This window comes from Diabrotica undecimpunctata, chromosome 4 (genome assembly GCF_040954645.1).
Source record: "Diabrotica undecimpunctata isolate CICGRU chromosome 4, icDiaUnde3, whole genome shotgun sequence".
NCBI classification, from domain to species: domain Eukaryota; kingdom Metazoa; phylum Arthropoda; class Insecta; order Coleoptera; family Chrysomelidae; genus Diabrotica; species Diabrotica undecimpunctata.
The window spans coordinates 13,505,368-13,518,960 of record NC_092806.1 but is presented as its reverse complement, the minus strand read 5'-3'; the positions used below and the strand labels follow the sequence as shown (position 1 = coordinate 13,518,960).

General features: G+C 34.5%; 1 protein-coding gene across 1 annotated transcript in view; it reads right to left on the bottom strand.

Annotated features, from left to right (window-relative positions):
• The window catches only part of LOC140439195 (cadherin-AgCad1-like), a 106,518-nt gene that overhangs the window by 20,229 nt on the left and 72,696 nt on the right, over nucleotides 1-13,593 (bottom strand). Inside the window, exons 22-25 of the mRNA XM_072528943.1 lie at nucleotides 12,623-12,761; nucleotides 5,786-5,889; nucleotides 572-982; nucleotides 370-471 (exon numbers count right to left, since the gene is read on the bottom strand). Coding sequence (XP_072385044.1) covers nucleotides 370-471; nucleotides 572-982; nucleotides 5,786-5,889; nucleotides 12,623-12,761 — 756 coding nt within the window. The remainder of the gene's footprint in view (nucleotides 1-369; nucleotides 472-571; nucleotides 983-5,785; nucleotides 5,890-12,622; nucleotides 12,762-13,593) is intronic.

The following is a 13,593-nucleotide window of genomic DNA, read 5'->3' as shown; positions in this document are numbered from 1 at the left end:
TTCCTTTGAAGTCGTGAAATAAACCGCAACAATTTGGTTCGCGACGAGTCACGATGAAACAGTACGCAAGCGGTTTTTTCTGCCGTACACATTAACGAATATAGCGTTCACAAACGGTTCGCGAACAGTTCTGCTCGCAAATGTGTACCCGCCTTTAGAGTAGACACAGTCGCAAACGCTAAGCGACTATAGTGGCAAAGAAGACGCAATACAGAAGACATTATAGAACAAACGCTCTCGGAACAAGAAATGACAGGGAGAATGGACTCATACCATTTTGTGTAGAGAACATTTTAATAACAAACACATTTTTTAAACAATATTTCAGAAGATTATATACTTAAAAATCATTTGCAAAGATATACCTACTTGAGCGGTAACTATAAGATTTCCACCTACAAATGTAGGCATAATTGCTCCAAAGAATTTGGTATTTTTCCATTGAGGAGCTCTGCGGTTACGTGGAAGAAACTAAAAAAAAACAAATATATTTTTCCTGTTCATTCATTTTTAAAAATAAAAAAATCTAAATCTTACCGTTGACTATGATATATTTTTGAACGATACTTACATTAACGGTAACATTAAGACTGGATCGTGGTTCCAACATTCTGATTTGAGAGTCATTCGAAGCAACTATGTAAAACTGTATCTCCCTATCATAATCATAGGTAAGATTTCCTATAACCGATAAATCTCCGAGCGTTTCATCAACCTCAAAATATTTGGAAAGGGTTTGGTTTTCTGAATAGAAATGGTAAAATATAGGAAGTCCTTTCGCAACCTCATATTCAGCCTTTTGTTCCAAAGGTTTTGCAGGTTGTGTTGTATTAAATTCAACAAATTGTACACTCCAGTCATTCTTTTGAAATATCGGTTGATCTTCGTTGTTAAAGAAAACTATACTTATATCTGCTGATGTGAAGTAACTTGCTTCATCTTGCTGAGGTGTTCCTTCCTTAACATATGCTGTAATGGTTAGCTGAAAATTAAGCAAAATTTAAAATTTCATAACTAGGTAATGGTAATCAGTATAAAAATTATTTTACGTCATACTAGTGCATTATTGTGTTTTTATTGCTTTTGTTACTAACTACATAATACTTAGTATACTTTATGCCCATGCGTGCTTAAGGTCCGTGGTTTTGTCTTTGCCTGCGAGGGCATAAAGACAAACAATTTTTTGATAACTTTTTAATAACATTTATTTTGTTACAAGTTACAAAATATCGGAATAAATTTTTATAACTACATAACATTATTTAGTGGAATTTATATAAAACTCTCAATTCTGGAAAGATCCGGTGATAGATAGATTGTCAGCAGCAAATGTTGATCCGTGTTTCATTATCTTCGTAGCAAGTTTATGTAAAGAACAGCCAGATCCAGAAGTTATGCCTGCCAGCATCCTAGAAACCTCATTTTTTAAAGAAATACAACCCTCTATATATCCTTCAGCAACTGAAGTACTCTTCCATTCACCAGGCCGTTTCAACGTTGTCATACTGTCTCTAGCATATGCCAGAAGAGTTGTCGATATTCGTCGCAGACAGTGACCTGTTTACTTGTCAGGATCGCTCAAACCCAGATATTTTGCAATGATGAAGGGAATTTTTTTTAAATGCATTTTTTCCGATTGGTTGTACAGTACACTAACCTTCTCTATAGGTGAGAAAAAATATTTTTTTAACAATAACGTGGCCGTAAAGATATACAATCTCTTATAGCTTCAAGCTATTCATTTTGTAATAGTGATAAAAACACACCGTTTTCTGGCTTTTGTCTCTGATACGTCTTTGAAAACTGATTTTCTATCTTCGCCAGTTCTTGCTGTCAAAATTCACCAAACACACCAAATATTAATGCAACTTTGTTCATTAAAAACGTCTCATTTGGTGCTTTATGGATCAATTTTAAAACATCTTCCCTAAACATCACTTTAGAGTTTTTTGGCTCATATCCTTCTGATCCTTGCTTCAAATATCCACCACTTAACTTTTAGTAATTAGTGATGTTAATATTCTTATTTACCATTAAAGTCTTCTATATCACTGAATATTTAGACCATAAGGAACTCGGAGAAAACGTTTCAGCGAGATATGGTATATTCGGGTTTATTCTATAAAGTTCGAAGTTGTATCGTCTTCTCCACACTCCATTGTCATTCACTTCTCCAAAGATTCGCCTTAGTACTTTTCTTTCGAAACATCTTAACATGTTTTCATATTTTTTGTTAGAGTCCAGGTCTCTGAACCATATGTTAGGACTGGGCGTATTATTGTTTTGAAGAGTTTTATTTTTGTATTTCTCGATACAATTGTGGATTTAAGGAGGAGATTGAGCCTAAAATAGCATCTGTTGGCCGTGCAAATTCTGCGGTTTATCTCTGCGGTGGTATTATTTTCAGTGTTAAGGAGCGCTTCCAGGTATACAAATTCGTTCACTGCCTCGATGACGTCGTTTTCTATAACAAGTGGTCGTAATATTTGTGGTTGCGTGCTTATTTTCATATACTTTGTTTAGTGTTTTTTATTAAACCAATTTTTGTAGCTGATTCTTTTAATGCTACATACGCTTCTTGGACAGCGTTTTTCATTCTCCCAACAATATTGATATCATCAGCATAGGCCAGGATTTACTTACTTACTTACTTATTCCGTGGCGTTAGACTCGACAACATGCCTCCACTGTTTTCTGTCTCGAACAACCTCCATCCAATTCTCCACGCCCATAGTGTTTAGGTCTCCTGCTATATTATCTCGCCCCCGGAGACGAGGGCGTCCGCGTGGTCTCCTTCCAGTTGGGACTTCCTCCCACACCAGTCTTACTGTTCGTTCATCAGAATGTCTTCTGAGGTGTCCTGCCCATTGGAGTCTTCTGAAGTTTATTTCTTTTATGATGTTGGCGTCTGGGTAAATTTCTTCGATCTCTTTGTTAGTTCTTATCCTATATTGTCCTGATGCTTCATCCAGCACAGGGACAAAGGTCTTCCTTAGGATTTTTCTTTCCCAAACACATAGTCTCTCTTCGTTTGCCTTTGTTATCGTCCACGTTTCGCTTCCATACGCATACATAGGCCAGGATTTGCTCTGATTTATTATATATTGAACCAGTGGTTGTAATTTGTGACATACGTATTACTTTTTCCTGAGCCAGATTGAACAGTATACAGGAGAGAGGGTCTCCCTAGCGCTGCCTATTATTTGTTTTAAAAGGTTCAGACAGTTCCCCCTGAATTTGTACTCTACATTCAACTTTTTCAAGAGTTATTCTTGTTAAATTTACCAACTGAGTATCAATGCCATATTCCGGTGTTTTTTTCAAAATTTGTTTCAGAGTTGCAATATGATGAATTGTCGATTTACCACCTCTGAAACCAGCCTGATATTTTCCTATATCCGTTCTGCATATGGTACCATACGATAACGTAGTACTGTAGAAAATATTTTATATGCTGCATTTAGAAGCGTAATTCCTCTGTGGTTAGAGCATTCAAAGATATCTCCTTTTTTGTGTATGGTGCAAAGTATTCCAATATTTCAATCATTGGGGAAGGGGTTTCTGTGTCCATTTTTCATTTATAAGTTGCTGTAATGCCATTATGGTATTATGGCCACCTTCTTTATATAATTCAGGTGTAAGATTATCTATTCCGAGTGATTTTTTTCTGGCTAGTTTTTTAACTGCATCTTCAAAAATCGTTGGTGGTTCCTATTAACTATTTCTTTCTATTAAAAAATTATTTAAATCAGCTATTGAAAACAAAATTCAATGTAAAAATATTGTAATAATGTAAATTGTATTGTATTGTTAAATCTAAAACAGCGAATAAAAACTATCAGCTAAAATTTTATCTGACGTACACGGGCCCAGTGACAACTAAAATGACAACAATTACTTTGATCGTATACTGTCATCGAAATTCGAATGGTTCAGACTTATTCGTGTCACTGTATACGAAAAAATTCGTACACGCACTATTCAAAAATACAAAAGGCTGGATTTCGGGCGAATTTCTTCTAATTTCGTATGCGAAATATGCTCGAATGAATTCGAAAATACGACCACTGGTTTTGACATTTATTTCGGACAGAGACCAATAGGCAAGTAAGGGAAAATAGAAGCAGACGTTAGGTTAAAGCTCGAATCAGGGACAAGATACAAAAACAAAAATATGGGCAAATAATGGCAGGAAGAAAAACAAATGATACACAAGAGAAAAGAATGGAGAAAGTTTATTAAAAGTTAGATATATCAATCATCGACACTTAACCTAACCTAACTTAACCCACCTAACCTAACCTAAATTCGCTACAAATTTATCATACTACAAGAACTGTTTTTTTATTAGAATATATTGTAATAAAAGATTTTTCCTGCAAAAATCAAACATATAGAGTATTGTGAGAATTAATGTGAAGAGAGATCGAAATTCAGTTTTCATAAGTTGGCACACCTGCTGTGTCTATTCTGTCAACTGTTTTGTCAAAAAAAAAAAACAACATAACCTCATAACCTTATTAGTATATTGTTGAAAACACGTACTTTTATATCATTATTATATTTTGTTGTATCTCAGGTTATGTGCAAGTTGGTGTTATTTTCATTGATTTAACTGTGCAATCAGGTTTAACTTTTTAATATGGATATCACTCCTAGGAAAAGAGAAAGGATCATCACACTTAGTGAGCATACACCAATGACTCAGAGGGACCTTGCAAAGGAGTGTTGTGTAAGTTTGGGTGCAGTAAACAAAATAATTAAACAAAAAAAGGAAACAGGGTCAGTTGAAGTGCAGCGGAAAGGAAAATGTGGAAGAAAACGGAAGACTTCTCCTCAAGATGAAGCCTTTTTTTTGCGCAATAGCAAACTTCATCCCAGAACAACAAGTTATGACCTGCAGCAAGATTTAGAAAAGTCTGGAATAAAAATTCACGGCTCCGGTACGCAGACGTCTCTTAGAAGGAGGGGGAAGAGCCTTGAGACCGCAGAAGAAACAACTTTTGACAGCGCCTATGATAAAAAAAAGACTAAATTGGGCAAAAAAATACGATACGATACATTGGAGTGCAGAAGATTGGAGAAAAGTGTTATTTTCTAATGCGACCCACTTGCTGTGTAGGGCCAGCATTCAAAATTCGTATTAAAGGCAGCCAATGAGTCACTTTCAGCTAGCCATATTAACCAAACAGTTAAACATCCCACCAAAAAAATGTTCTGGGGCTGTTTTTTATACTCAGGAACTGGCATTCTTATTCCTATTGAAGGTATGATGAACAGTGAAAAGTACAAAGCCATGCTAGGGCAAAGCTTAGCTATAGAGCTTGACAAAGTACAGGCCGAAGGAACTGCAATTTTTCAACAAGATTCAGCTTCGTGCCATGTATCGAAGGTTATGATGAAATACATTAAGGATAATAATATTACCCTTCTTGATTGGCCTGGGAATTCACCTGACCTTAATCCTATTGAAAATTTGTGGGCAATATGTAAGGCTAAACTGTAAAAATTTGACTGTACGAGAAAAACAAAAATGGTGGAAGCAGTGATTAAGGTGTGCTTTAAAGATGAATCACAAACAATTGCAAAAAACTTGCGGATTTCATGCATAGAAGATTTCAGGAGGTCATAAAAGTAAAAGGGGAACATATTAAATACTAATTAATGAAAAAATCTCATGTAAGTGTACCTAAATTTACCTTTGGCCTACATAAATCATATTTACAAATTAATTCTGTTTGTTCACATTAATTCGCACAATATGGTAAATAAATTATAACATTACCTTATACTCTTTATGTAATACTAGATCCGAGTTGAAATTTTTGTTGATTTGTAGTTGAGAAACACACGGCTTTATATAGTGTATCACGAAAATGTCATCTTCTTCTAAAAATATGAATAAACATATTAATTACATAAAAATCTTCATCAACGTAACATATAAAAATACAAAATAACAAAAAAAAATAAAATACTTTTTAGAAACTTAAAATGTAAGAGGTACACAGTACGACAAACTACAAGTGGCTTGTTACTCCAGTCGTCAGAGACGAAAATGCCACTAAACCTCTAAAAATCGTACAAACAAGCTGAATTTTGCCGAGAATGTCAATTTTAGGACGTTAACGAAGATGCAAAAAAGTTTAGTACTTTTACCCCAGGGTTTTTCCCTAAAACCAACCTCGTAGAGGAAACAAAACGGAAAAAATCGATTTACCCAGAATCTGTACATCATAGACGAAAATATTTCAAACAAAAAATGTAGCTGAGATAATTTTGAACAAAAATGTTTATTAACACTTTTTGCGTAGAATGAGCCGCTCAGAAACAACAATTGAAGCAACCGGCGATTTTGAATGTTAGTTCCGCGTGCGAAATCAATGTTCAATAAAATTTGTATCAGCTCGACCGTAAAAATTCAATATCTTTTGATCCAAGTGTCCTATCGACAAAAATCAAGATTTGTTTTAAAGTAAAGAGTGCAGCTTTTGTATGCAATTGTATTTGTACACACAACGCAAAAGTCTAGGGATATTTTTATAAATAGACGTACTTTGTTTATCTGTAATCAACTTAAAAAAAGTAATACAAATTTTGTAGTTTAAATTGTTGTTTAATATGTCAAAAACCATAAATTGCAAAAAACACAGAAAATTGGAGCATAAAAAAATATATTGCAAATCACCCATGTTTCAGATACCACCAGAAAATGTCAAAAATACAAAATATAAAATTAATATATAGTATGGCCACCACGTTGGTTTATCACAGCTCTACATTTACTGTTGATGCTCCGAATCACATTGTTAATGTCTGCTTGAGGTAGTTGTGTCCATTGTTCTCTCAGAAGCTCTTTTAATTGAAACTCATTGTAGATATTATCCATATGTGGAGTAATTCTTCGTTGGAGCATGTCCCATACATACTCAATGGGATTCAAGTCCGGTGACTGTGCTGGCCACGGCAAGACATCAATACCCTCGTTATCCAACCAGTTTGTTACAATATGCGCAACATGTGGTCGAGCGTTATCATGCATAAAGTTAAACTTTTCTACAACAGCAGCAGCAAACGGGCGTACAACAGGTTCAAGAATATTGCATATTGCGTTATCATGCATAAAGTTAAACTTTTCTACAACAGCAGCAGCAAACGGGCGTACAACAGGTTCAAGAATAGTGTCCAAATATTGCTAACTTGTGAGAAAGCCACGTGGGAAAATGAGGTAAGTTCTTCCATCAATCATGATTCCACCCCATACCATTAATGTACCACCTCTGTATGTTTACACTTCTTGAAGATGTCGTAATCGTTCTCCATATCCGGGTCGTCTCCAAACTCTTGTCCGACGAGAATCTGGATGAAATCTATATCTAGACTCGTCACTAAACAAAACTGTGGTCCACTCATTGTCAGTCCAATTCTGAAACTCTTGACACCAGGTTAATCTTGCAGAGCGATTGCCTCTAGATAGAGGTGGACATCTCAGTGGTCGCCGACTACGAGGATTGGCTTCATGGAGACGATTCCTCATAGTACAGCTGCTAATTGTTACATTATGTGCAAGCTGTAATTCATTAACCAGCTCAGGTGCTGCGATTGTTGGCTGCCTTCTGGCATTTAAAATTAAATATCGGTCTTGAGCGACGGTTGTAGAGCGACCACGTCCTGGATGTTGCTCGGCTGGACTCCCAGTGTCTCTAAACCCAGCTGGGACACCCAGCTGGTCAGCAACTTGAGTTTGTCGCATACCAGCTTGAAGGAGGCCCACGGCTCTATTCATCTCTCCCAACATTAAATGTTGTCGTTTCATGGTAAAAAAACAATACCTTTAACTCACCTATTAAGCAAGAATGGTATAAAGTGACTAAAATTAAAAATAATCAAAACATAAAAATGTCGATTTTTTTGTCCCTTATAAAAAACATTCTAAAACACGTATTGCTATTAGTTTTAAAATTTTTTTTTTATAAGAAGTGAGTATCTGTATCAACAATTATAGTACAAGCAAATTTATATGGTCATGAAATTTCTGTCATTGGTATTGTCAAATTATTAAAATATCCTTAGACTTTTGCGTTGTGTGTATTTTGCCGCAAATAAAAACAGTTTTTATAAATGTGTTAAATAAATAATCGTGGCGCGATTTTGGGCATTTTTTATAATTCTCATAAAATCAATAAAATTTATCCCTTTCATTAACTAATTATTATGGAATTTCGATTACTGGAGCCTAGTCTTCAAAACCGATAGTATAAAATTTTAGTTTTGAGTTTGACAACAAATATAAGACATTTGAAATATACTTAAGAAAACTAAATTTAAACTTTTACATTACAAACGATCTAAAATGTTTAAAACTGCTCTTCTTCAATTACACTAATAAGTTTGTTAAAAGTACCCAACTTCTGCTACAAACTACATCCAAAATCGTCTTCTTGGATGCTTTTTCTGTGACGTTCGATCGTTTGTAATGTAAATATTTTAAATTATGCGTTTTTGACGTGACAACGTCTTAAATTAGGTTGTGGCTCGGAGTCATTTAAGAAAAAGTGTAACGCCCGCTCACGTCTGTTACAGTGAGTCGCCGAACGAGAGAGAGGCCCGCCGGACCGGCGAATGCCTTGCGTCTCCCACTCAAACATGATCGGTCCGCTGCGCGCGGCACTAGAGAATTAGGCGCGTTGAATCGCTAAAGTTGAAAATCGTTGAAAGTATCGTCAGCTGTGTCTGTAGTGAAAATGTGGAGTGCTTAGATTCGTCATTTACAACAACTACAACAATAAAGGTAAATAATTGTACACTAATATTTCATTATCGTAAACTATGATTGATTGATTAATTGTTAGATTGACACAAAAGTTGAGAAACTGAGTTTATAGGTTATGTCATACTATTGACAAATGTTGATAGTGTTAAGTAAATTATTAGTTTAAATCACTCTGCAATCAATCGTAATTCAGTCGATTGAGAAAAAACAGCGCGTATTTCTAGTCAAACATTTAAAATAACAAATTATAACTTCTAACTTGTCAAAACAGGGCGACCAAACAAACGAACTAAACCGACCAATCACCACGCGCGGAGTTAGAATTTAACTGTGTTTAGCAAGAATTTCAAATTCCAATTTTAGTAAATGTTTTAATTTTCAACTTTACCATTTACATTTACAAATTTTAATTAATTTCAAATTTATTTAGAAAAATTTGAACCTTCGATCTGAATAAGTGTTTTGATTTTCAAATTGATTCTTTAAAATTAAAAATATTAAAATATATATAATCAGAAGTGAACGTCACATAACATTATCTGTACTTATTATTATTTAATATGTAGGCAAATACATGTGACCATACTTGGTAGACACAATTGGAAATAGTAATTTTTTATAACTGAAAAAAATAAATATATAAAATACTGGTAGCAAACAATAACTTCAATGATCGATATCTCCGCAACTAATTGATATATCGAAAAAATTTTCAAATAAATTTTGTAGAAAATAATAAGATCAATAATATAATATAAAATAAATAATATATAAAAATATAATATATAAAATATAAATAATATATAAAATAATAATATAATAATATATAATATATAAAATAATATATAAAAAAGACGTTGTCACGTAAAATCTTCGCCCGTAAAACCGACTTTACAGGCAACCGATTTTTTTAGTCATATTTTGAATGACTTATACTTGTTGCCTAAACTTAAAATTGAAATTTCATGGTAAAGGTTTTAAAGACTGGTCTCCAAAATGAAAATTTCACTACGACCGACAATGAAAATGATACATTTTTTTGATCTCATGAGAGTAAGTCAATAATGGCAAAAAGGTTTATTTATTGAACAGATTTATAGAAACTGATTTTATTTCTAGCAAAATACAAAAATTTCATACGAAGACTGCACTTTTCACCTTTAAAACGCATTTTGATTTTTGTCGATAGGATACTCTGATCTAAAGATATAGAATTTTTACCGTCGAGTTGATACAAATTTTATTTAACATTGATTTCACGCGCGCAAATGCCATTCAGCTATTTCTGTGTTTTTCTTACAATATGACCTCTCCTAGTAGGATACTTAAATTATTTGACGTAAGTGAAACATTGTTAAATTAAAATTAGTTATTAACATCCTTGTTCTATTGTAGCATAGCTCTGAAGATAGCTTTACACACTTCAAAAATACTTCCCTTTTCCATCTTTTAATTTCTTTATTCATTGATTCATTTCTTTTCTAACTGTCAACCGAAAGATATCAAGCCCCTAACGGTTAATGCACTGCAGTGTTGTCATGTATTTAAATATTTCTTTGAAACGCAACAGATACCTTTTGGAATTCTTCTTCTTCAGTGCCTTATCCGGTCCGGATGTTGACGATCATCAAGGCTATCATGGTTTTGGAATTAAAATGGAAAAATAAATGTTAAGCGTCTAATTACAAGAAACCATTTTTAATGTGTTTAAGTTTACTAAATAAGAAGCTAATTAAGCAGACTTGTAGTCAATATATAGTTAATTTAAAGGGCAACGAACGTAATAATAAATTAAATATAATCATCATTATAAAACATAACATTAATATTAAACATTAATATAGGAACGAGAGTCATTCGTAAAAAACTTCCCTATGTTGCTGAGAAAGAATACGAAGTACTGTGCGAAATCTGGCAACGCTGCCGTACGCATCAACTCTCCCTCTCACTCCCATCAAGAACGTCTCGTTGCATTTCTCAAGGTGGGTACACATATGCGAGCCGAACGGTATACGTACAGTACGCGTACAGATCCTTGAAAAATATTCTTCATCGTACTAATCGCATACTTATCTCGATCCATGGAAAGCGACAAACCAACAACGAACACACATGTGCGAAATGATTCATTTTATTTATAATTTGGGTACTGATTTATGTTCCTGTTTTTGCTTGTTTAACAAAAATAAAATTATGTACAGTAATCATCGACGTATAAATAAAGATTTTATCTTTATACGTCCATGACAATAATCAGTTTACTGTTTTCTCACGTCTCTCTAGGAAGGAACACGTCATTCACACAATGTCGATTTGATGACACAATAAAAATGTTCGCTGCGTCTAGTAAGCGCCGTCCAAACTGAAAGCCGAGCTTCCTTTGAAGTCGTGAAATAAACCGCAACAATTTGGTTCGCGACGAGTCACGATGAAACAGTACGCAAGCGGTTTTTTCTGCCGTACACATTAACGAATATAGCGTTCACAAACGGTTCGCGAACAGTTCTGCTCGCAAATGTGTACCCGCCTTTACAGTACCGGCCTAACAACCTTCGAAGAAGGAGTTTTCGATCGCTGTTACGAACTGACATTCATCGTCAGTTAATCGAAGTTTATGGATTCAAGTGCATAACTGTTTAACATGTTCGCAAATGGTGTGGATAATTCAGTGACGGCAGAACGGAAATTTACGATAAAGATCGGAGCGGAAGGCTTTCAGTTTCAGATGATATTGTCGAAAAAGTTGAACGAATATTGCCTAAAGATCAGAAGTTTACCATTACTGACCTTGCTTTGCGTATTCCTGAGACTTTCCATACAACAATTCATGTCCAGTGGTGTGAGGCTTCTCAAAAACAACGCTCGACCTCACGTCTTACATCAATATGATCAACTGTTAAGAGGTTTTGGCTGGAATCTTGTGTTCCCCCCCCGTCCCCCACTAAAAACCGGACCTAGCACCTAGTGATTATTCCTAAAATTAAAGGAATACTTGGGTGTCTTACGCTTCAGTACCGATGATGAAAAGTTAAGGAAGAGGTTACTAGATTCCCTAATGGATTGGCGGTAGAATTCTACAATGTGGGGATAGAAAACTTAGAACATCGTCTGCAAATTTGTTTGGATAGAAACGGCGATAATATAGAATAATAGGGTTAGTTTTAAGTTTTAAAATGATGTGTAACACTAAGAACACATATTCATGGGAACCTTATTTTACGTGCGTGAAATCAGTTAAAAAAATAATTAAGGAAGGCTGGGAAATAAAAAATTGCAGCTCAACAATAATCCAAACTAAAAATGTATCAATTTGACGAAGGTTTATTACGTTGGTCTACTAAATAGCTGTCTCCTTACCTTTAGCCATTTGCTTCGTCATTTCTATTTTTCTCAATTTGTCTTTGTAAAAATTACCCGTAGTTAGTTAAAGTGATTAAATAATATCAAAGTTGTACTTCTTTTTCAGCTATATTTGCAAAAAGTCTGGTTAATATAATTTACCGTTCATATCGTTGCTCCATTTTCGTGTTCGAAGGCATAAATCATCCTAGGCATATTCGAAGGCATATGCAACACATTGGTGTCTTTGATTGTAAATAAAGTGCTTAGTTTGTAACCAGACCCTTTGCTTTATACCTATATTGATAGCAAAACTATTACACATTTGGCCAACATTCATACAATTGCCATTGATTTCATTTAATGAGAATCTGATCAGTATTATGATATTTTTTATGAATATAAAATATTCTAAGACTTTAGATGTATCAAAATGTACCCGTATCTGCAGGCTGGGCAGATACGGGTTTTATTGTAAAAATCTAATCCGCTACTGTGGTTACAACTTACTGTAAGTCGTCTGTGTATAAGAAAATTTCACATCCCACTTAGAACAGTCATCCGTTTCACCATCTGTTGCTGTAAAATCCGGCAGATTTGTACTTGCAGTGTTGTTGAACAATGCCAATGGTTGACCAGGTACTTGATCCTAAAAAGAGTTTACTGTTATTACTTGATTTCATAGCGCGACTTAAACTTAACAAAATATTTATTAACCACTAGTGTATTGCAAACTCCAAGCGATGGTAAAACCGACATTATATAGTCTACCTTCTATAGAAATCAATAACCAACAAAGTAAAATCAGGGATTGTGAGCATGACGATACTTGAAGGTAGCAATCTGCAACAGAAGACCGAGACAGGTGATAGATAGACGAGACCAAGACACCAAGTAAACTGCCGCTCCTTATAATAAGTAGACGACCGAGACAAGCGACATATACCGAGCGTCTATACTTCAGTATTTCGGATGTAAAAGAAATACTTATAATGGCTAGGAAACTATTCTTTAAAAAGTTATTAAAAGAATATGACGATAAATTTCTCGTGTTACATATTTAAAATTGATCAATTAAAAATCCAAATTTGAAAAACTCGTCGTTATTTTATTATTCCCAAATTGTCCTGAATACGTTCCTGTTACACCTCCCACTCATTTGTCCCAACTAGAAATATTTAGCAACCTTTGCTCATCTGTTTTTTGCCTGAATGTTATATCAAAGAATATTCAAAGAATATAGACGCTTATACTAACTATAGACTAAGCGTCTATATTCTTTGGTTATATCTTGCCTATTCTGACGTTGCCTGTCGCTATATTGCAAGGATTTCGCATATTAACGACCTGAGAGGCCCTGCAGTCTTGGGGTCTTAGATATATATGATCATTAATGTTTTGACTTAAATTATTTATAGCCATGATAGTTAAAACTTTATAACGAAAGGTGAAATCGAGAGTCGCCGAGGAAATGAAAAGGT